This window comes from Rhinoraja longicauda, chromosome 4, assembly GCF_053455715.1.
Source record: "Rhinoraja longicauda isolate Sanriku21f chromosome 4, sRhiLon1.1, whole genome shotgun sequence".
NCBI classification, from domain to species: domain Eukaryota; kingdom Metazoa; phylum Chordata; class Chondrichthyes; order Rajiformes; family Arhynchobatidae; genus Rhinoraja; species Rhinoraja longicauda.
Genome location: NC_135956.1, coordinates 4,063,869 through 4,088,538, shown reverse-complemented (window position 1 = coordinate 4,088,538; position 24,670 = coordinate 4,063,869). Strand labels below are relative to the sequence as shown.

Below are 24,670 nucleotides of genomic sequence, written 5' to 3'. Positions count from 1 at the left end.
TTGCCATCTGGAAAGCTTTCCTTGTTCGTAGAAAGAAAATATTGCAAAGGTTCTCCAGGGCGAAAGTTAAAGTTGTGAATGATGGAACAAAACGTTGGGCGCAGCGGCAGAGTTGCTGCCTTACAGCGAATGCAGTGCTGGAAACTCGGGTTCGATCCCGACTACGGGCGCTGTCTGCACAGAGTTTGCACGTTCTCCCCGTGACCTGTGGGTTTTCTCCGAGATCTTCGGTTTCCTCCCACACTCCAAAGATGCCTCCTGGCATGTAGGGCAACAACTAAGGTCCTCCACTCCTGTCTGTTCTGGGCTAGTTTCTGGACACTACCCCAGGTCAATTCCATAGTTTTCATTTCCTCCTCTACAGTTCGACGCCATGCAGTTTTGGGTCTCCCTCTTTTCCTTTTCCCTTCTGGTGTCCAGTGCAGGGCTATTCTTGGGATGCTGTCTGGTTCTTTTCCTTTCGGCTTTCACCATTGACATTCATCCTAGCGTCTGTCATTAGCCCTGGAAGTCCGTCACGCCCAGCGGTGTTGATTCCTTCAGTTGTTGTTTCCGTAACATATTCGCTTTACGAGGCGGGGTTGTTGGCCCTGTGCTCAACCCCCAACCTGGAGGACCAGTGGATCGTTCTTTGTCTCGTCTCTACCCTTCGACCTGTCCAGCATGGGGAAACCCTAACAGGAGATGAATCTCCCAGTGGCATAGCTCTAGGGATCATTGAGACACACAAGCTCCCCGACCACGACAAGGTTGCAATCCAAAGGGGAGCACATTATTTGTGAGCATATAAAATTCAGAACAACGATCAACAAAGCCAGAGATAGACACAAAGCTGGAGCAACTCAGCAGGGCAGGCAGCATCTCTGGAGAGAAGGATTGGGTGACATTACCGGTCGAGACCCTTCTTCAGTCCAGGGTCATGCAAGAGGTGGCCTATTGTGTTCTGGCTGAGCTGGGTTTAGGGTTGACACAAAGCTGGAGCAACTCAGCCCGGCAGGCAGCATCTCTGGGGGGAAGGATTGGGTGACATTTCGGGTCGAGACCCACAACAAAGCCAGCATGATCAACAAGATCAAAGGAATGGAAATCTGAAGAAGCAGTGAACAAACACATTGCACCCTCTTCAGACCGCAGTCTGAGTCTATTCCCATTTTGGTCAGAAACTCAGTCGACTGTGCCTCCGATCCCATCTGATTCCCTGCATGCTCCTATCATTCTCCAATTTTATTATATGTTTCTGGCAACCACAATACATAGCTTCTGTTTCAATGTTGCAGCTGCCATCTATTCATCTATCAAGACTCCATCAAATTATAATTTCACAACTGAGTTTGACAGATTTCCCCGAGGCAAAACTAGTCACAAAAATGACGATTTAAATCACCCAACATCTAATTGAGTGGAAGAACAGGCTCAGGCTTCAATGGCCTCCTCCTTGTCCCAATTTATCATTAAAACCTAGAATGTTACATTGCGTTCAACTGTTAACAGCAAGGAAGGATTGAGTCAAGCAGAAATATCCTGGTGACAAAAAATATATATATATTTTGACAATGTTCAGCAAACTATATTTCACAAACAACGAGGCAAAATAGTGAAATATTCTGGTCGACGTTTTTGATATACCACATGACAAGTCATAAAATGTAATGTAATCCATGTAACTATGATATGGGTTTCACTATCAGATGTCTTTCCAAGGCAAAAATCATAATTTAAATATTTGATGGAAATGAATTTACTGTTCATTTAAAATAATCCACGGAGATTTATTTCAAGACTTACGGCAAATAAAAAATTATCTGCAAGCAATGAATTCATCAAATAAGTAACCTTTAAAAAGTAGTTGCACAGTCCCCTATTATGGTAAATCCAATGCCATAAACATGGTACAAATAAGCATTTCCCTATCAACCTTGCCTATGCATATATCTGTCCAAATGTCTTTTAAAAGTTGTAATTGTGTCTGCTTTCATAGCTTCCTCTGGTAGCTCATTCCAGATACCGACGACCTTCTGACCGAAAGGTTCCCAAGGTCTCTCTTGAGGAATGGTTAATGGAGTTTAATGCAGATAAACACAAGAAAGACTTACCATTTTGGTAAGTAATACCAGGGCAAGACTTACACGGTGAATGGCAAGGCCCTGTGGGTGTGGTAGGGAAGAGGGATCTGGGATTGCAGGTGTATGGTTCCTAGAACGTGGTCTCGCAGGTCAGTAGGGTGGCCAAGCTGGCTTTCTGTACATTCATCAGCCAGGGTATTGAGAATGGAAGTTGGGATGTTATGTTGCAGTTGTACAGACACGGGTGAGACCATATTTGGAGCATTGTGTTCAGTTTTTGTCACCCAGTTACAGGAAGGATGTTGTTGAGCAGAAAAAAAGTGGAGAGCAGATTTACAAGGAAGTTGCCAGGACTTGAGGCCCTGAGCTATAGGGAGAGGTTGGCAGGCTCGGATTATGTTCCTTGGAGCGCAGGAGGACGAGGAATTATCTTTTTAGATGTATACAAGATCATGAAGGGAATAGATAGGGTGAATGCACAGTCTTTTCCCCTGAAGCAAGTACAAAAACATTTAAAAGACATTTGAACATGTACATGGATAGGAAAAGTTTAGAGGTATATGTGTCAAATGTATGCAGAAGGGACATTTGACCCATATGGGGATCTCAGTTGGCACAGAAGGGACATTTGACCCATATGGGGATCTCAGTTGGCACGGGCAAGTTGGGTCAAAGGGTCTGTTTCTATGACTGATTCTAAAGAGAAACTGTGTACTCACTTTCTCAGCTGTAAGTCTGCTATTTTGTTAAGAGAATACATGATGATTGACAAACCACACAAATATAGCCACAAAGCAATGTTCCAACAAAAAAAACGAAAAACTTATTTCTTCAAACATACAATTATGCAAAACAACGGGAAATTATAAATATTTATTGTGCATCAGCCAACCCTAGAACTTGACTGCAGCTTTGTCAACTGCACTTTCTAATCCATGAACATACTCTTCACTAAACCACACATGCAAGAAGTGGTGAGTGCTGCGAAATGTGTCGGGAGGAACTACAGATGCGAGTTTAAACCGGATAGGCACAAAAAGCTGGAGTACCTCAGCGGGACAGGCAGCATCTGTGGAGAGAAGGAATGGGTGATGTTTCGAAAACGTCAATAGACAATATGTGCAGGAGGAGGCCATTCGGCCCTTCGAGCCAGCACCGCCATTCAATGTGATCATGGCTGATCATTCTCAATCAGTACCCCGTTCCGGTTTTCTCCCCATACCCCCTGACTCCGCTATCCTTAAGAGCTCTATCTAGCTCTCTCTTGAATGTATTCAGAAAATTGGCCTCCACTGCCCTCAGAGGCAGAGAATTCCACAGATTCACAACTCTCTGACTAAAAAAGTTTTTCCTCATCTCTGTTCTAAATGGCCTACCCCTTATTCATAAACTGTGGCCCCTGGTTCTGGACTCCCCCAACATTGGGAACATGTCTCCTGCCTCTAACGTGTCCAACCCCTTAATAATCTTATACGTTTCGATAAGATCCCCTCTCATCCTTCTAAATTCCAGTATATACAAACCTAGTCGCTCCAGTCTTTCAACATATGACAGTCTCACCATTCCGGGAATTAACCTAGTAAACCTACGCTGCACGCCCTCAATAGCAAGAATATCCTTCCTCAAATTTGGAGACCAAAACTGCACACAGTTCCTTCTCTCCAGAGATGCTGCCTGTCCTGCTGAGTTACTCCAGCTTTCTGTGTCTGTGATGAGTACTATTTGCATAGAAAAACTGATGCATTAAAATTTGTATAAAATTCTTTGATGAGCAATACATAATCAATTTATTAAGTTGACCTAGCAATCTATAATAATTGAAGGAGTTTTAAATGACTGTAAACTCAGGAGACAGTCCAGGGAAACTGTTGAGATTTTATTATTTTAGTTACTCGGGTACATAGCTTTTGGGTTGGGTGGCAGAATGTGTTTGCAAAGATGGGAACAGTAGGATGTAGACAGAAGAACACCAATGATTTGGAAAAAGAAAAGACAACGATCTTAAAAGGAAAATGTGGTGACCCCAGACAGTTCCACAGGTGAGAAAGGAAGAGACTGGCATATCAGGTGGTTGGATAATTAGTGAGGCGGTATGCTCCTTCTGCCTCACAGTGTCTCACCTGAATACAATGGCTTATCCTTGACAAGGATTGTACGATAGTTGTATAATAATTTATTGTTTGTCTTGTATTACGGTGGCAGGTTCGGTTTTGGTTTTATTGTACTGTATATATTAGCTTAATATTTTAATAAATATTTTTGATTTAAAAAAAATGCAATGGGTTTGTGATTCTCAATACTATCCCTAGCAAACTAGCATTTGAGGCCCTCTGAGGGGGCGCTGTGAACTGTTTATGTATGTGCTGTTATGTTTGTGTGCCATTGTATGTTCGTTCTTAGTACCTGAACTGATGTACAACACTTTGGTCAACGTGGGTTGTTTTTAAATGTGCTATACAAATAAAATTGACTTGACTTGACTATCCCACATGTTACTATTCCAATTTAAGCGGTCATGGGCAAGCAGTTCCTGCCAGTCAGCGCAGGCTCTTCAAGATCCCTTCATGCACATTCTTGCATCTTTATCTTTGCCATTATGCCAGGCCGATGGTGCAGTTGGGAAATCTCATTACAATACAATACAATACAATATATCTTTATTATCATTGTACAGGGGTACAACGAGATTGGGAATGCGCCTCCCATACGATGCAATAGATTAATTAGCTAGTCAGTATTAATTTAAACAACCCAATGAAACAAATTGTAACAGCTTTAAAACAGAATAAAGTGCAAGTAGATCTGTGATTAAAAACATTACACAACTAATCTAAATTTATTGGCCCAAAAGGGGAATGAGAGTAATTATATTATCTACTCTCCATTTTTTTTTTGTCTTCTGAAGAAGCATTTTTGTTGCGTGTTCTGTCAAAAGATTGTATCTACTGCATCAAGGCTGGATGCATCCAAGTCATTCATTTTTCCATTGGTCTTTTAGACTGAAGACTTTGCTTTTGGTGCAGCATAAATAGAAACATAGAAAATAAGTGCAGGAGAAGGCCATTTGGCACTTCAAGCCAGCACCGCCATTCATTGTGATCATGGCTGATCATCTACAATCAGTAACCCGTGCCTGCCTTCTCCCCATATCCCTTGATTCCACTATCCCCTAGAGCTCTATCTAACTCTTTTTTTAATTCATCCAGTGATTCGGCTTCCACTGCCCTCTGTGGCAGAGAAGTCCACAAATTCACAACTCTCTGGGTGAAAGGTTTTATTTTCTCACCTCAGTTTTAAATGGCTTCCCCTTTATTCTGAGACTGTGGCCCCTGGTTCTGGACTCCCCCAACATTGGGAACATTGTTCCTGCATCTCACTTGCCCAGTCCTTTCATAAATGTATACATCTCTATAAGATCCCCTCTCATCCTTCTAAATTCCAGTGAATTACAACCCCAGTCTTTCCAATCTTTCCTCGTATGACAGTCCCGCCACCCCGGGGATTAACCTCATGAAATAGAATGGACCACCACACTAAAGGTTCACATTACTGTGTTTCATTCATCCAACTGATGACGCTCTGTGATGAAAAACAAGAAGTGTTCTTGGCGGCACAGTGTGAGATTACTGATGCTTTGCTCTGGACATACAGCTGTACTTAGATTCAGAATATGTCTGGTTGCCTCATTTCAGTTTGTGGACTGTCTGACCACAGCTTGCTGCTGACAATCAATTTGCTTTGTTAACCCCATTTAATATGTTCAGCGGGTGCTAGACTTTGCCAACATTTCAAATTGGCTGTCACAAAAAAAGACGGTTTTAATTGCAGCTCGACGGCTTTAAAAAAATATTAATATCAAGGTGTTGATAACTACTGCACCGTTTGAAAACGGACTCATAGGAAGCGAGTTAATGTTATTAAAGTCAGAAAACAGTATGGGGGAGAGAATGAAAGTTTGAAAACAGCACGAGAGAGAGGGCCTCTGGAAGGTGGGCGGGTGATCACAAAGTGCAGGAGTTCAGCAACAGACAGTGTTCTTAGACTACATTTATTTGGTTATTGTGTTAGGACAATACAAAGAAGCAAGACATGGGCACCCCACACCCCAGAGATGCACATCCTTGGCTAAGTGGGACCACAGGACACATGTAGCACCCTGGACAATCACAGATACGAGACATTTTTATCATCTGGAGCAGTTCTAGCTCCAGGAGTTTTGGCTTGAGCAACAGCTACCATTACCACAAACTATTAAATGAGGTTGAGTAATTCACGGACGTCACGTTTCGAAAGGTGGGCACTCCAACTCTTAAAGTTATGCAAGGGGAAGAGAGAGAATACATCACAACCGACAGACATAAAAAGGCAAGCTGATAGTTCAGGAAAACCCTGTGAGGGAAACTTCATCCCTTGGTGCTGAATAGTAATTAAGAAGAGCTTTCTCCTGGGAAGAATAACTGGAGCCAGTGCAATGGTACCAAGAATAACTCAGCTGTAGAGGGAGGCAGGAGAACAACAGTTACCAAGGATTTGTTTGTTAGGAGAGTGGACAGGCATTTCTGCAGCTGCAGACATTTTTCCAGGATGGTCCTCTGGTGCCAGGATCAAGGATATCTTTGAAGAAATTTGGGGGGAGAAAAGTGAATTGTCAGAAATGTTCATCTAAATGAATATGAATTACTGCGGTCAACAAAAAGAGATGAGATCTTCGCAGGCTGATATTGAATCAGATGGGGATAAAAAAAATAGGACCTCAACCTGTTAGAGTTTGCCCGCGCTCTGGAATGATAAACACCGTAAGACACTGATGCTCACAGTAAGGACACAACTTTATTGCACTAGTGGGAGTGGGAGAGTTACTGCAAATATGGTCACATACTTGCAGCTCCTCGCGGCAGTCCCACTCAATTATATTGTGCACAGGCAGTATTTTTATACACGGGTAGTCGCGGGTTCAGCTAATCACACAGTCAGCATGTCTCCTGCACCGGCTCTTATCATGTCTAGAACTGACTTGTTTTTCTCTGGAGTTTTACTTGCTATCGGCCCTCTCCCCTTTAGTCACAACACCCTTTGCTGTTTTGCAAAACCTCCTGTTACTCATTAGCTAGCAATTCTCCCCCGTCAGGTACACATTAACACTTAAACCCCCATCCTCCTCTACAAACCTTTGCCCAAAAGGTAGAAATTCAACATATGCAACTTTTTTTCGTGTGCAAGTGTTCATAACAAATGCAAATATTTCCAAATACAAGGCAAGTATGGAAGCATTTGATTGCATGTCATAGGGAGTTTAAAACAGGTTGTCAAACTGTGCATTGAACAGAGCATGAACATTAAGGATTGAATTTTACATCGGTGGCGTACTAGGTTTTTCCAAAATGTTCCTGCTCTGAGATGGCAAAAATTTGTGAGGCAGCTGACCAAACCACAAGAGCTACAAAGATGCAAATCCATTTAAACTTCAATCTTTCTGAGCCCATCACATGCAAGATTCTGTTGCAAGGGAAGATTGCAAGCTGGGGTGAATGAAGAGCTCTGCCCTTAATATTTACTTCTTATGTTGCAAATAGCCGAATAAACATCAACCAGGCACAAAATCATTAAAATGAAATTATAGACAATAGATGCCAATGACCTATTTTTGATAGAATCCAAGTCCGAATAAAATTCTCTCAACATAACCAATCTGGTCAATCATGTTGAACACGAGTAGAATAAATACATGCTCCTTACAATCACGAAAAGCTATTCCATGGGCAGAATAGAAGCCTATGAACGCTCCAAACACTTAAAAGAAAGGACAAGTCTTCTATTACAAGGCCCACAAGCCCAATTAGTGACTGTCACCACGGAAATGCTGCCACATCATGACATTGGAGAATAGAAAGTCCACAGAAGACACATTATCTAAATCATTTCTTCAACTGTTAGTGAAATTGCAGATCACTTAACATTCACAAAACATGGCTATGCAAACCATTCTTGGATGAATTTACTTAGTTTGATAAAACATTGCAACTTTTAATACTTTAATTAATGGAACTCAGTCAGGGAAACCCTCAGAATTTCCACAGAGACACCCTGCACTGCGCCTATCTTCATCAAAATATCAGATAGATTGGCTCGATACACAGAGCAGTCCAAGGCAACATCAAAATATATCCCATTTCAGAGAAACAACAATTACACAAGAAAAGCATGTTGACTCAGAGTTTCAGACACCAGAGACAAGTAGTGCAAAAAAAATGGTGTCCTATCACAGTGTTAACTCAAAATCCATTTGGCTCCATGCCCACACATGATATGCAGCCTCAACATGATAACTGTTCCAGTGAGTTCTTTGCATAATCTATTGATGAAGAATAATTAATATCTAATTTCCACATGATAAATACCGGTCATGTCAGACTTTGTACTTCTAATATTAATTACACATAGGCACAATTTTTCAATTGAAACGTTTCACATGAAGACCCCAATAACTCAATAATACTCAAAAGCAAATTCCAATCAGTGTTCAAAAATGGTACAGTGTTCAGCAAAATATATGTTCACAACTGCACTAACCAGCAAGTTATGAAGCACAGTAAACACAAATAGCATACTTGCTCTGCAAACAAAGTACATTCGTTTTCTTTCTTGCAATAACACAACTATACCAATCACCAGAAAAGCAGAATGACTTGACTGTACAATTAAAGGGCAGATTGGCCATTGATGTTTCACTTGGCTTACCTTGATAGAATAATTTAAATCCGTGTGCACTGACAGCAAAGTCACTTGTAAGACGCAGTGCAAACACTGACGTGGTGCTTGTTACGGGTGCAGGCATCTGGAACCCAGTTAACCTACATCAGAGAAAAACAGAACACGCTTCATTAAAATCCCATACATAGAGCCGCATCAACAAATGTAAAATGAATCTTGCAAAACGGAAGCTCAAAAAATATGGTTCACATGGGTAATAATTGCTCACATAAATTGGCCTCATCGCTTTCATTTGCAAGAGTCATCACTATTTAATGAAGTAGAGAAAATACATTAATACCTTGAAGATCTGTATAAAATGTAAATGCTAAAATAGTAGAATATTTATTGCCTGAAATTTGCAAAGGATAAAAGTAAGAATCACTGTCCTCGCTAAGGAGAATACAGCAACTTCTAATGACTGTACATATACTTTTAAATTAAGAAGTAGGATATTGATTTCTGATTTATTCAGCTCCTGCACAAGTTCTACAACAAAACCCAATCAAGTGTATGAGATTGAATTTGTGACACTTGCCAACTGAACACACCAAAGATGTGAGGCTGGTGATGTCAGATTTAACCAGTGTTGTCCAGTATCTAACATTTGCCCCTGGCTAAAAGCATGGAATGCGAGATATAGTGGTAGTTGTGTTTTGGTCCTCAGTTTTCGAATTCAGGTCCAGTGATTTCAATAACTGTCACTGATTTTGTGCAACTTACTGAAGGAACATTAAATGTAAGAATATGGCGTGTCTGGAGGCTTGTACTTTGTTAAAGAAGTTTATTGCGGCAGCAATATTCAATTACAAAGGATAACAAACGAGATTACAGCCAACCATTAACTCAAACTGTTCACATCGAAGTTCTCTTCCCACTGCCTGGTTTTTGGGCCCCAAAACCACTACCTGACCTTGCTGGCCAATCAGCGGGTTCGACTCTCAGGACCAATCCCTATGGTCGCACCACCATGTGACCTTGCTGGCCAATCCGAGGGTTCGACTCACAGGACCAATCCCTATGGTCGCTACAAGAAGGAACTGCAGACGCTGGTTTACACCGAAGATGGACACAAAATGCTGGAGTAACTCAGAGGGTCAGGCAGCATCTCTGGAGAGAAGGAATAGGTAATGTTGCGGGTCGAGACACTTCCTCAGAGTCAGGGAGGGGAAAACTGGAGGGATGAAAGGTACACGACAAAGCAGAGTGTGCATCACCCTTCAAAGGGAACATTAACCTTCATTAATTATCGCCAAGGAAATTCTCAGGTCTAGACATATGAATTTTCAAGCCTTCAGAATTTTCATGCGTTCAGAATCTCTGAGATTGAGATCAAATCTCAATTTGATTGGGATTTTAATAAAATTTGAGATTATTAAAAAAAAACATTTTATCCCCATGTCCTACCTCTCTCTCTCTCTTTTAATCTCTTAATCTGTGTCTCTTTATGTTGCTTTCTGAACAAGATAGAGCATTGAATTAAATATTATAATGGCCTGTTCGCTTAAGCAGAGATAGATTATAAAGAGTTGGAAACAAAAGTTTGAAAGTCATGAATAAAAAAGTAAATTAATTTACAACTTATAACATGTAACGTATGAAAATATTATTAATTGCATTCATATTAAATTTATCATTTTTATGAAATTTAGTGATTCCAACAGATGAACATGACAATTAAGGTTGACGTAGAGTTAAGGAATAAGATATGAAACATAACCAAACTCTCAACTCAGCAAGCTACTAAATATCTCAAGATTCAGTACTCAGCCCAGGGGTAGAATGAGAGATGAAGTGTAAATTCTGCAGCCATGGATATTTCCCACACTGGAACTTCAGGACTTCATAACTGCCTGACATCTGAACCACATAGCTTTCTTATATAGAGACATAGAAACATAGAAAATAGATGCAGGTGTAGGCCATCCGGCCCTTTGAGCCAGCACCGCCATTCAATATGATCATGGCTGCTCATCCAGAATCAGTACCCCGTTCCTGTTGAACAGAGATGAGAAAAAACCTTTTCAGTCAGAGACTTGTGAATCTGTGGAATTCTCTGCCTCAGAAGGCAGTGGAGGCCAATTCTCTGCATGCATTCAAGAGAGAGCTGGATAGAGCTCTTAAGGATATCGGAGTCAGGGGGTATGGGGAGAAGGCAGGAACGGGGTACTGATTGAGAATGAACAGCCATGATCACATTGAATGGCGGTACTGGCTCGAAGGGCCGAATGGCCTCCTCCTGCACCTATTGTCTATTGTCTATTGTGAATACATCCAGTGAATTGGCCTCCACTGCCTTCTGTGGCAGAGAATTCCACAGATTCGCAACTCTCTGGGGGTGAAAAGGTTTTTCCTCATCTCAGTCCTACATGGCCCACCCCTTATTCTTAAACTGTGACCCCTGGTTCTGGACTCCCCCAACATCGGGAACATTTTTCCTGCATCTAGCCTGTCCAATACCTTAAGCATTTTATAGGTTTCTATAGAATTCCCTCTCATCCTTCTAAATTCCAGTGAATACAAGCCCAGTCGATCCATTCCTTTATCATATGTCAGTCCCGCCATCCTGGGAACTAACCTGGTGAACCTCCGCTGCACTCCCTCAATAGCAAGAATGTCCTTCCCCAAACTCGGAGACTAAAACTGCAGTTGGACCTCCTTGCTCCTCTACTCAAATTGTCTCGCTACAAAGGACATGGTCAAAACAAAAGAAAACTAGCCTAAAGGCAGTGATCTGTTCTGACTAGAAGTTAAAACAACACTCTCATTTGATAGTGACTTTCTGGTAAAATTCTAGCTGGGGTGAAGAAGCACTTTAATAATGATCCATTTAATTAGCTTCTCATTAATGTGCGAATAAACCAAAAGAGTTGCAAAAAGATACATTATGATCTCTGATTCGGCATAAATTTCTGACTCCACCATTAGGAATAAAATATTTCAAGCTGCTCATCATTGTGAATTGTGACAATATTTAGGTTATTACTACAAATTAATCTTGCCTCTGCCATTTATGTGTGTAATTTATGTTATGATAACTCTGTTAATGATGTGGATTTACAGTCCGATCTTGAAACTCAAAAAAAGGGGCAACTGGAACTGTGGGGCCATGCTCCAACAATATATCAAACAAGTAAATCACGGTCTGACCATAGTGGCGTAGCGGTAGAGTCGCTGCCTTACAACGTCTACAGCTCCAGAGACCCGGGTTCAATCCCAACTACGGGTGCTGTCTGTACCTTCTCCCCGTGACCATGTGGGTTTTCTCCGATGTCTTCAGTTTCCTCCCACACTCCAAAGACGTACGTTTGTAGGTTAATTGGACTGGTATAAATGTAGAAAACTGTCCCTAGTGTGTGTAGGATAGTGTTAATGTGTGGGGATCGCTGGTCGGCGCGGATTCGTCTGTTTCCGCGCTGTATCTCTAAACTAAAGTAGACTCCTAGACTAAGTGAACTTGATGCAAGTTCAGGGCTTATCTAGTGATAGATGCCAATGCATCCAGCACTATTTAGTGGCAGAGGCAATCTTCCTGGAATTCCCCATACAATGCGTGTTGGGTTGCCTCTTTAATCTCGCGCCAAATCAGCCATGCAGTATGGGCTGAATGGATGGAGACCTGATAATTTCAAATAAGATTCATGGCCTGTGGAATTATTGTTCAATTATGGCCTGTGGAATTTTCATTCAATTAGTACAATATTTTGAATGATCTTTAGAAAGTTAAAGGCCTCAAAGCTTTGAGAACCGTTCACCTCCAGATTTGATTTCTTTAAAAGCCCCCAGGGTATCCCTCTTAATTTGTCCATGCAGAGTAATAGAAACATAATATTAAATGTATCATTTTTTTAAAATTTAGTTACTCCAACAGATGAACATGACAATTAAGGTTGACGTAGAGTTAAAGGATAAGATATGAAACATAACCAAACCTTCAACTCAGCAAGCTACTAAATATCTAAGATTCAGTACTCAGCCCAGGGATAGAATGAGAGATAGACAATAGACAATAGGTGCAGGAGGAGGCCATTCGGCCCTTCGAGCCAGCACCGCCATTCAATGTGATCATGGCTGATCATTCTCAATGAGTACCCCGTTCCTGCCTTCTCCCCATACCCCCTGACTCCGCTATCCTTAAGAGCTCTATCCAGCTCTCTCTTGAATGCATTCAGAGAATTGGCCTCCACTGCCTTCTGAGGCAGAGAATTCTACAGATTCACAACTCTCTGACTGAAAAGGTTTTTCCTCATCTCTGTTCTAAATGGCCTACCCCTTATTCTTAAACTGTGGCCCCTTGTACGGGACTCATTGGGAACATGTTTCCAAGTGTAAATTTTGCAGCCATTGATATTTCCCACACTGGAACTTTGGAACTTCATAACTGCCTGACATCTGAACCACATAGCTTTCTTACATAGAAACATAGAAAAATAGGTGCAGGAATAGGCCATTCGGCCCTTCGAACCTGCACCACCATTCAATATGCTCATGGCTGATCATCTAAAATCAGCACCCCGTTCCTGCTTTTTCCCCATACCCCTTGATTCCTTTAACCCAAAGAGCTAAATCTAACTCTCTCTTGAAAACATCCCTTGAATTGGCCTCCACTGCCTTCAGTGGCAGAGAATTCCACAGATTCACAACTTTCTGGGTGAAAAGTTTTTTCCTCTTCTCAGTCCTAAATGGCCTACCCCTTATTCTTAAACTGTGACCCCTGGTTCTGGACTCCCCAAAATTGGGAACATTTTTCCAGCATCTACCCTATCCAATCCCTTAAGAATTTTATATGTTTCTTTAAGATCCCCTCCCATCCTTCTAAATTCCAGCGAACACAAGCCCAGCCGACCCATTCGTTCATCATATGTCAGTCCCGCCATCCTGGGAATTAACCTGGTGAACCTAGGCTGCAATCCCTCAATAGCACGAATGTCCTTCCTCAAATTAGGTGACCAAAACTGCACACAATACTCCAGGTGCGGTCTCACCACGGCCCTTTACAATTGCAGTAGGACCTCCTTGCTCCCGAACTCAAATCCTCTCGCAATGAAGGGCAACATGCCATTAGCTTTCTTCACTGCCTGCTGTACCTGCATGCTTACTTTCAGTAACTGGTGTACAGCAATGCAGAGTATGTCTCGAACTATTGGATCAGTCTCTGGGTTTTGACTCCAGTTACATTACTACAATATTATTTCATCAAATGACTTCCAAAATACCAAATCACTTTCTCCGCTGGCTCCACATTAGCTATTTTCCTGGTTGTGTCAGCAAAAACTCCGATACCAAATTTATCAAATATAACTCCAACTTCTTAAACATGTATATATCAAATCATATAATGATTTTTTTTCCCAACATATCCTAAGTAAGCGAGTAAGGCATTTTCTTTGTTATGTTACGGCCAACTGGCCCATAGTTTTCAGTCCAGGGTAACAGTTGACCCTTTTCAGTCCACACAGATGTTTCCACAATGGCACCCATCTTTTCTAAAAACACCATGGCCTGGCCTACCAGGTTCAGGGAATTCAAACCAAAAAATTAGAGAATACTGGAAACACTCGGTAGATTAGGCAGCATCTGTGGAGACAGTAGCAAGGTTAATGTCTGGATTGTGCTGGGTGGGTCTGAAAGGAAATGCTGACTAGCTACAATACACACATTGGTAACTGCCAGATTTCCATGTCTGCACACTAATGTGACTTATGACATCAGTCTGAAGAAGGGTCTCGATCCGAAACATCACCCATTCCTTCTCTCCTGAGATGCTGCCTGACCTGCTGAGTTACTCCAGCATTTTGTGAATAAATACCTTCGATTTGTACCAGCATCTGCAGTTATTTTCTTATACTTATAACAGAATGTTCTGTTGGATTAAACCGCATTGGACATATAACGTTGGGCGTCTAAAATTCTAAAAGGACTGGACAAGCTAGATGCAGGAAAATTGTTCCTAATGTTGGGGGAGTCCAGAACCAGGGGCCACAGTCTAAGAATAAAGGGGAGGCCATTTAAAACTGAGGTGAGAAAAAGCTTTTCCACCCAGAGAGTTGTGAATTTGTGGAATTCTCTGCCACAGAAGGCAGTGGAGGTCAATTCGCTGAATGAATTTAAAAGACGTGTTAGATGGAGCTCTAGGGGCCAGCGGAATCAAAGGATATGGGGAGAAGGCAGGCACGGGTTACTGATTGTGGATGATCAGCCATGATCACAATGAATGGCGGTGCTGGCTCAAAGGGCCAAATGGCCTCCTCCTGCACCTATTTTCTATGTTTTCTACGTTTTTCTATGATTTTTAACCATGTTAAGTTGTCCAGTAAATTTACCAATATTAGTTAAAATACCCCACAATTAAAACTATGCAACATTTCAGATATGTTCCATGCACTCTGATAGCTGCTTAGAATTAAGAATTACTTTTGTAATTGTTTTTGTTTGACCATCACCATTTCATTTAATACACATAATCTCTTGGTGGAAGAATAATCACCTTGAAAACTGCATTGAATAGGAGGAGCTCTCAAAATCATTTTATCCAATTTTGTGGTATTCCAGGGCAGATACTCGTATACTTACTACCAGCTCATGGGAGCACAGAACATACCAAAAAATCTCAGTTCAACATCCCAGGAAAATCTAAATCATGGCCCCGTGGGATCACATTATTTCTTTTTTTTAAATCTATTATATTTGGTTTCATTATCACTTTGTTCAGAGTCTGTTGATCATATTTTAACAGCAATACTGACTTTGTGCTTTGTGTAGTTCTAGGCATTGGTGAAAACCAAATTGTTATCCTTTAAATTATCTTCCCGCTCCATCATACATGCCTATAGATGGTAATAAGGATGAAACAAACATGGAGAAATGTGATCAGATTAATTAGCTGATAATGAAATCTCCTCTCCAAACTCGTCACGGTGGCGCAGCGATAGAGTTGCTGCCTTACAGCGAATGCAGCGCCGGAGACTCAGGTTCGATCCTGACTACGGGTGCTGCACTGTACGGAGTTTGTACGTTCTCCCCGTGACCTGCGTGGGTTTTCTCCGAGATCTTCGGTTTCCTCCCACACTCCAAAGACGTACAGGTTTGTAGGTTAATTGGCTGGGCAAATGTAAAAATTGTCCTTAGTGGGTGTAGGATAGTGTGTGTGTAGGATAGTGTTAATGTGCGGGGATCGCTGGGCGGCGTGGACCCGGTGGGCCGAAGGGCCTGTTTCCGCGCTGTATCTCTAAATCTAAAAAATCTAAAAACTCTACTTCGAGTTTCCATTCAATGTCTTGCTTCAACCCAAAGCAAAGGTAGAAGGTGCTAATTACCAGCACCCTGTGGGACATCTAAGTTAACAAGGAGGATTCCCAAGAACAAGCTTATTTCTGCATAATGAATTTTCTAAGTGAGATATCTGGTGTTCAAAGTTGACAATTTAATCATGTTGACATTGATCATGCTACAAATTACTATTCAGAACTTCCAATTGATATTGTTTTCTAGATCACAACGTTAAGGACACGATTTGCAAGCATAGGTGCTCTGTCAATATTTTTAAATACACCTCCGTTCTTGGTCCACAGAATCTGTGTGATATTTGGTTCCCACAAAATTCTATGCACATTTCATAACTACCAGTAGTTTCATGAGCCTAAATCAAATCTCTCTATATGGTTGTCTCAATGTTTTCTGTGTTTTCTGGTTTGTGTTAGGAAAAATTCATGTTCTTTCTGATCAAAATTTGATGCACTATTTCTGAAAGTGAGATCATTTTTTTCTTTCACAAATGGACCAGGCAAACTTGTCATTTTATTCCAGATTTTGCTAGAAATGTACGAGGTAGTCAAAGAGACGTAGAGTGGTACAGTGTGGAAACAGGCCCTTCGTCCCAACTCGCCCACACTGGCCAACAATTTTCCAGCTACACTAGTCCCAATTTCCTGCGCTTGGTTCATATCCTTCCAAACCTATCCTATCCACGTACCAGTCGAACTGTTTCTTAAACGATGGGATAGTCCCAGCCTCAACTATCTCCTCTGGCAGCTTGTTCCATACACCCACCACCCTTTGTGTGAAAAAGTTACCCCTCGGATTCTTATTAAATCTTTTCCCCTACACCTTGAGCCTTTGTCCTCTGGTCCTCGATTCCCCTACTCTGGGCAAGAGACTTTGTGCAATGCATCTCTACCCAATCTATTCCTCTCATAATCTGATACACCTCTATAAGATCACCCCTTATCCTCCTGCGCTCCATGGAATAGAGAGTCAGCCTACTCAACCTCTCCCTATAGCTCACACCCTCTAGTCCTGGCAACATCCTGGTAAATCTTTTCTGAACCCTTTCAAGCTTGACAATATCTTTCCTATAACATGGTGCCTAGAACTGAACACAATACTCTAAGTGTGGTCTCACCAACGTCTTATACAACTACAACATGACCTCCTAACTTCTATACTCAATCCTCTGTGACTGATGAAGGCCAAAGTGCCAATTTGACCATCTTATATACCTGTGAGTCTTATCAGAGGCATCCTGAATGCCAGTCAAAGGAATTTCTGAAAGAAAGACCAAGATTTTTTTAAATGTCATTTGTCAACTCTTCACCATTTTAAACTTAAAAAGCAGAATTAGAATAGACTCCATATTTTCAGGCATCATGTCTGTTTTCTGTCAGGCAAGCACGATGAAGAAATTTGTTAGACAATGAGGCCCAAAGGTGATATTTTAATTAAAGACTTTTATATTTTTGTTGCTACGTAAAATGTCACGAGGGGAATTGATGGGTGAATGCTTTGTCTTTAATGCAGGGTAGGGGAATTAGGAACCAGAGGACTTTGGTTTAAGGTGAGAGGAGAAAGATTTAATAGGAAACTGAGGGGGCAACTTTTTCCACACAGAGAGTGGTGGGTATTTGGAACGAGCTAATACAGGAGGTAGTTGAGGCAGGTACTATAACAACATTTAAAACACATTTGGCCAGGTTCATGGATAAGAAAGATTTAGAGGGATTATTATAAATGGCACATATTGGGCCAAACACGGACAGGAGGGATTATTATAGATGGCACATATTGGTCGGTGTTGGCTAGTTGGACTGAAAGATTTAAAGATTTTTAGATTTAGAGATACAGCGCAGAAACAGGCCCTTCGGCTCACCGAGTCCGCGCCGCCCCGGCAATCCCCGCACATTAACACTATCCTACACACACTAGGGACAATTTTTACATTTACCCAGTCAATTAACCTACATACCTGTACGTCTTTGGAGTGTGGGAGGAAACCGAAGATCTCGGAGAAAACCCATGCAGGTCACGGGGAGAACGTACAAACTCCGTACAGACGGCGCCCGTAGTCAGGATCAAACCTGAGTCTCCGGCGCTGCATTCTCTGTCAGGCAGCAACTCTACCGCTGCGCCACCGTGCCGCCCTAAAGGCCAGTTTCTGTGCTGTACTACATTCCACGACTCTATAAAAGGTTGCAGATTCACGGAGACAAATCTGAATAAGGGCAGGTGGTTGGCAATCATATCATGTCACATTGATTGAACATTGTTCCCAGCATCGAAAATTCAATTGACTTCAATGAAACTGACATTCAGAAGCCGTGTACAATGCATAGCCACAACTATACGCAGTATTTAAGAAACTAAAATTAATTTCTACACTCAAAATTGTTAATAGTCTTTGTTTTATAAAGGCAAATAAATAAACAGCAGTTATGTAGTCCCAATATAGTTATGTTCGTGCACACTCATAAACAAAAGCCATACAGAGAATTGCGCAGTCAAATAATGATGGATAAAATACTGACTCTCATATTAGATTTTAGGCAATTTACAGTCATGCACATGGCATGAAAGGCCTGTAGCTGGCATTTTCCACTTTAATGCTCTTGACACCCATTAGATACACATATCAGTGTATTCCACAGATCCAGCCTGTTGTTTTCTCGCTGTTGATTTTCACAGTTGGAAAATCACAGACTGAGGCTGCAGGCAATCCCAATGTGTGATCTAAATATGTGCCAGGAGTACAAAAACTGATAATCCAGCCTTGATCTGTTTTTTTTATCTTGGTAGAGTGAGTGAGTAAGTGAGTGGAAGGCAATGAAACATTTATTCATCACTTATCTTCCTTCTCACTATCTGTATGCGATTTAATCTAAGCTAACTCTGAAATACCGTTCATTGCATCGATACAACGAGAGGCCATTTGGTGTAAGGGCCAAAGGATGAGATTTGGGATGTGCATTGGACTGAGCTGCACATGAAGCAAATGCCTGCACTTCATTACCAGGTGCTGCATGTTGCACAACCTTGTAAATGAAAGGTGGGAGATGGTGCTCAAACAAAAGAAACGAGGAGTTAAGAGGAGCTTGAAGAACATGAGGCCTAGCTAGGAGAGCAGCAAGAACAGGATAATGAGGAGGAAGGCAGAACCTAACAGGGGCATGTCCCTGCTCAGCATCAACTCTTCAGAGGCTAGCAGATCCGACGTGAAGAAATCACCTCGTACCAATAGACAATAGACAATAGACAATAGGTGCAGGAGGAGGCCATTCGGCCCTTCGAGCCAGCACCGCCATTCAATGTGATCATGGCTGATCATTCTCAATCAGTACCCCGTTCCTGCCTTCTCCCCGTACCCCCTGACTCCACTATCCTTAAGAGCTCTATCCAGCTCTCTCTTGAAAGCATTCAGAGAATTGGCCTCCACTGCCTTCTGAGGCAGAGAATTCCACAGATTCACAACTCTCGTTGGAGTTCACCCTCGGATGTCCATGATAAGAATTGTTGGAACAGAGCATGTGTAGAATATGAGGAGTAGAATATGAAGCTGGAGATAGTAACCAACTTCACATTGGAAGTTATACAGAGTCACTGCCTGAATAAAGTTGCAGCAATTATTTCACAATCATTTGCTATACCCCATTGCAGTGAGGGTCTGATTTACAGGAAAGCAACGGGATGGGAAAACATGGGAAGGGGTGTCCGGGGCCATGCGGAGAGGGCAGGAGAATGGGGTTGAGAGGAAACGATGGATCAGCCATGATTGAATGGCGGAGTAGACTCATGGAATGTTGGCCTTCATAACAAGAGGAGTTGAGTATAGGAGCAAAGAGGTCCTTCTGCAGTTGTACAGGGCCCTAGTGAGATTGCACCTGGAGTACTGTGTGCAGTTTTGGTCTCCAAATTTGAGGAAGGACATTCTTGCTATTGAGGGAGTGCAGCGTAGGTTCACTGGGTTAATTCTCGGAATGGCAGGACTGTCATATGTTGAAAGACTGGAGCGGCTAGGCTTGTATACACTGGAATTTAGAAGGATGAGAGGGGATCTTATTGAAACATATGAGATCGTTAAGGGATTGGACACGTTAGAGGCAGGAAACATGTTCCCAATGTTGGGGGAGTCCAGAACCAGGGGCCACAGTTTAAGAATAAGGGTTAGGCCATTTAGAACGGAGATGAGGAAAATCTTTTTCACTCAGAGAGTTGTAAATCTGTGGAATTCGCTGCCTCAGAAGGCAGTGGAGGCCAATTCTCTGGATGCTTTCAAGAGAGAGCTAGATAGAGCTCTTAAGGATAGCGGAGTCAGGGGGGATGGGGAGAAGGCAGGAACGGGGTACTGATTGTGAATGATCAGCCATGATCACATTGAATGGCGGTGCTGGCTCGATGTGCCGGACGGCCTCCTCCTGCACCTATTGTCTATAGGCTCGATGTGCCGGATGGCCTAATTCTGCTCCTATCAATTGTGAACACATTACTGTCTCACCACAGTCAAGGTTTTGTTTGAGTACATTAACATGGCGTGGAGGCATGAACAACCTTTCTATGTGATGTGCCTAACTCGCATGGATAGGTTCAGCGGTTGCTGAAGGCAAATTGAAGGAACGAGTCAAGCATCACTGACTGCATGTCATGTTTGCCCATGCTGCCTGAGACACCATGGCACCTCTTCTGAGGAGGACTAGAAATGTGCTTGAGCCAAACACAAGGCATTATCCCCCCCCCCTCTCCCTCCCCATTGAAGGCAGCAGCCATCTCAGAGAGAGTCAGACAGTAGGGAGGAACTGCAGATACTCGTTCACATAGAAGACACAAAATGCTGGAGTACCAGGCAGCATCTCTGGATAGAAAGAACGGGTGACATTTTGGTCCAGAACGGTCTTCAGAAGAAGGGTGTCGACTCAAAACGTCACCCATTCCTTCCATTCACTGATGCTGCCAGTCCCACTGAGTTACTCCAGCATTTTTGTGTCTCTCTTCAGCACCAAGGTACATGTTTCACTCTCCCCAAAACACAAGGAAACCATGTGGGGGAACGTAGACGGAGAGGAAGAAGGGCGTTGGTGAAGACATTGACCAAAGCACAACATTGTGACTGACATCTTACAGCAAGCACCACTGTGGAGGGATGAGCAGGGGAAGGCAAGAGATATCTCGGGCACCAGTGAGTTGATGTCTCACAGGGAAATGGGTGTGGGGCATATCCAAGTGAATCCACACTCTTGTGCTGCCCAAGAAGACTTGGATGTGGATCATGATTGGGATGTTTTCATTATAAAGTTGCTGCAGCTATACTATTAGTTTATTATGTATTCGTGTCATCGCACAACTGTTTGCCAATAGTGAGCACATTTTAGTGCCAGGTGGTTGCCCACTGCAAGATCCTTTACAGTGCGTGTGTCGTGCAGCATGTCACAGCTCAGGAGATGTTCCATAGTCTGGAGGCCCCGTCCACACTCGCAGTCTGACACATCTTCAGTGTATCCCCACTTCAGTACGTTCGGTTTGCTCCTCCCCGCGCCTGTCCGCAGTCTGGTGAGACGGCGCCAGGTTATCCACGGTTGGTCGGAACCTGGTGGGAGTTTCTCAGAGGGATCGATTGCCGTGTGAGGGTCTTCCGGAGATTTCTCTAGTCTCTCTTCCCAGAGTTTGAGCCTTCTGGACGATGCACTGCTGTCCAGGGGATGGACAGAAGAGAGGAAACTTCTGCGTGATTTCAAACGCTGAGGTAGCAAAGGCTGGTCATCTAGGGGGTGTCTTTCATCCTCTGATTGTCTGAGGCGTTCTTTGTGACTGGCGACAGCTCTTCTGATTCCAGGAGGTGCAATGCCAGAGAGTAGGTAGATGTTGTCAGTCTTGGTGGGTTTCAAGGTAGGGGCCATAGCAGGAGCGATCTCGTCACGGTTCCCTGTCAGATTCTACAAGTATCTGCGAATCCTGCCACCACACCACACATTGTATACTATTAGATCATTTGCACATTGTCAGGCTTGCCTGGCTAAGTGCAGGCAATGACAAGGACCAGAGATGAGCCCATCCTCATATTTTAATAATAGGTTTGGGCAGCCAGGAGTCCATTACTTTCAACCTAGAGGTCATGTGCACTTCTCTGCAGAGATCAGCAACAATCCCATCACACACTGCCCACTGGTTTAGATGACAGCTGCTGTCGAGGCATGTGTGCCAGCCTTAAGGTCTCTTTTCACTTCTGCTCATCCTGATTCAAGACCCTGGTCTCTGCCACGTGGGAGTAACTTGAAGCCATTCACAAAGAACAACAAGCCACGAGGCAGGAGCTTGTTACCGGCAATGATCTGGAAAACGCCACTTGTGGACAGATTGTAACTCTCACTGGACATCCGAATGCAATCTCTTGTCCTGTGTGAACAGAGAAGGCGGACACAATTGGCCTACTCTCGAATAGAACTATGGCAGGTGGAAAATCCTGCTCAAACTGTATAGAATGCCGACTCGGAAGAGAGAAGTGAAGACTGCCATGACCTGTCACTGTGACTTGGAGTCTGTCAGCTGGCGATGCTCATGATAACACACAGACTAGGAGCAGGAGCAGACAATCTGTATCAAACACTCCCAAGCCATTTAATGAGATTGAAACCTTAATGGGATTGAAACATTTAATGAGATTGAAACATTGCTGTCCACATTGGTGATTTTTTTAAATCCTTTTGCTTATGGTATTGAGAAGCATATATTGTCTGTGTCTTCCTCTGCCCTTTTGAGAAGGGAGTTTCAAAGACTCACGACTGTCTGAGAGAAAAACTGCCTTACCTCTTCAGTTTAGTTTAGAGATGCAGCGAGGAAACAGGCTCTTTGGCCCACCAAGTCCACGCCGACCAGCTGATTAGGGATAGTCAGCATGGTTTTGCAAATGGATCTTGAAGAAGTAACCAAAAAAGGTCGATCAGGCCAAGGCCATAAATGTTGTCTATACAGACTTCAGCAAGGCATTTGATAGGGTTCTGCGTGGTCGGCTGCTCTGGAAAGATAGATCACATGGGATCCAGGGAGAGCTAGCCAACTAGATAGAGAATTGGTTCGTGGATGAAAGCAAAGGGTAATGGTGGACATTTGTTTCTCAGATTGGAGGATTATGACTCATGGATCAGTGCTGGGCCCTTTGCTGTTTGTGGTTCATATCAATGATTTGGATAAGAATGTACAAGGCATGATTAGTAAGCTTGCAGATGACACTAAAGTGGCTGATATCGTAGATAGCAAAGATAGTCATCAGAAATTACAGCAGACCTTGATCATGTGGGCCGAGGAAAGCTTAATAGAGTTGAATTCAGATTAGTAAGAGGTGTATTTTGGGAAGTCAAATCAGGGCAGGACCTTTGCAGTGAATGTCAGGGCTCTGGGGAGTGTTGTAGAAAGAGGGATCTAGGAGTGGGGGTACATAGTTTCTTAAATGTGGAGTAATAGGTGGTCACAAAGTCTTTTGGCACATTGGCTTACATCAATCTGGGTACCGAGTATAGAATTTGGGATGTTAAATTACAGTTTTACAAGAAGTTGGTGAGGCCACATTTTGGTGTATTTTGCTTAGTTTTTGTTACCTTGTTACAAGGAAGATATTGCTAAACTGGAAAGAATGCTCATAAGATTTGAGGATTTTATCAGCACTTGAGGCCCTGAGCTACAGGGAGAGGCTGGATAGGCTATGACCTTATTCCTTACAGCTCAGGAGGATGATCTCATAAAGATGTATAAATCACAAGTGGAATAGATAGGATACAAGCACAGAGTCTTTTACTCAGAATAGGGAAATCGGGAACATGGTCTTAAGGTAAGAAGGGAATGATTTAATATGAACCCGAGGGGTGGCTTTTTCACACAGAGGGTGATGGTGATGTGGAACAAGCTGCCAGAGGACGTAGTTGAAGGCAGGTACTATAACCACATTTAAAAGAACAGGTACATGGATAGTGAAGGGCTTCAAACAATATGGGCAAAATGCAGGCAGGTGGGACTGGTATAGATGGGGCATCTTGGTCGGCACAGGCACATTGGGCTGAAAGGCCTGTTTTCATGTTGTACGACTCCATGACGCTCTGAATGTTTTGGGAACTGACCTGCAGTTTCATGCATTCAGTTTCCCTCCCTTTTTGAATAAAGGAATGACATTTACTATTTGCAAATCACATGGAACTTCCCCAGAATTAAGGGACCTGTGGAACATTAAAGTCAATGCAGCAACTATCTTGCTTGTTAGAGTTTTAAATTTCTAGTTTGAAGTCCATTCGGACCGTCCATTGGGCGGCACGGTGGCGCAGCGGTAGAGTTGCTGCCTTACAGTGAATGCAGCGCCGGAGACTCAGGTTCGATCCTGACTACGGGCGCCGTCTGTACGGAGTTTGTACGTTCTCCCCGTGACCTGCGTGGGTTTTCTCCGAGATCTTCGGTTTCCTCCCACACTCCAAAGACGTACAGGTATGTAGGTTAATTGACTGGGTAAAATGTAAAAATTGTCCCTAGTGTGTGTTGGATAGTGTTAATGTGCAGGGATCGTTGGGCGGCGCGGACTTGGTGGGCCGAAGGGCCTGTTTCCGCGCTGTATC

General features: G+C 42.8%; 1 protein-coding gene across 2 annotated transcripts in view; it reads right to left on the bottom strand.

The window, feature by feature from the left end:
- The window catches only part of csmd3b (CUB and Sushi multiple domains 3b), a 1,698,079-nt gene that overhangs the window by 1,355,767 nt on the left and 317,642 nt on the right, over positions 1-24,670 (bottom strand). For both annotated transcript variants that reach the window (XM_078397138.1, XM_078397139.1), the window contains exon 3: positions 8,802-8,914. In XM_078397138.1, the coding sequence (XP_078253264.1) occupies positions 8,802-8,914 (113 nt within the window). The remainder of the gene's footprint in view (positions 1-8,801; positions 8,915-24,670) is intronic.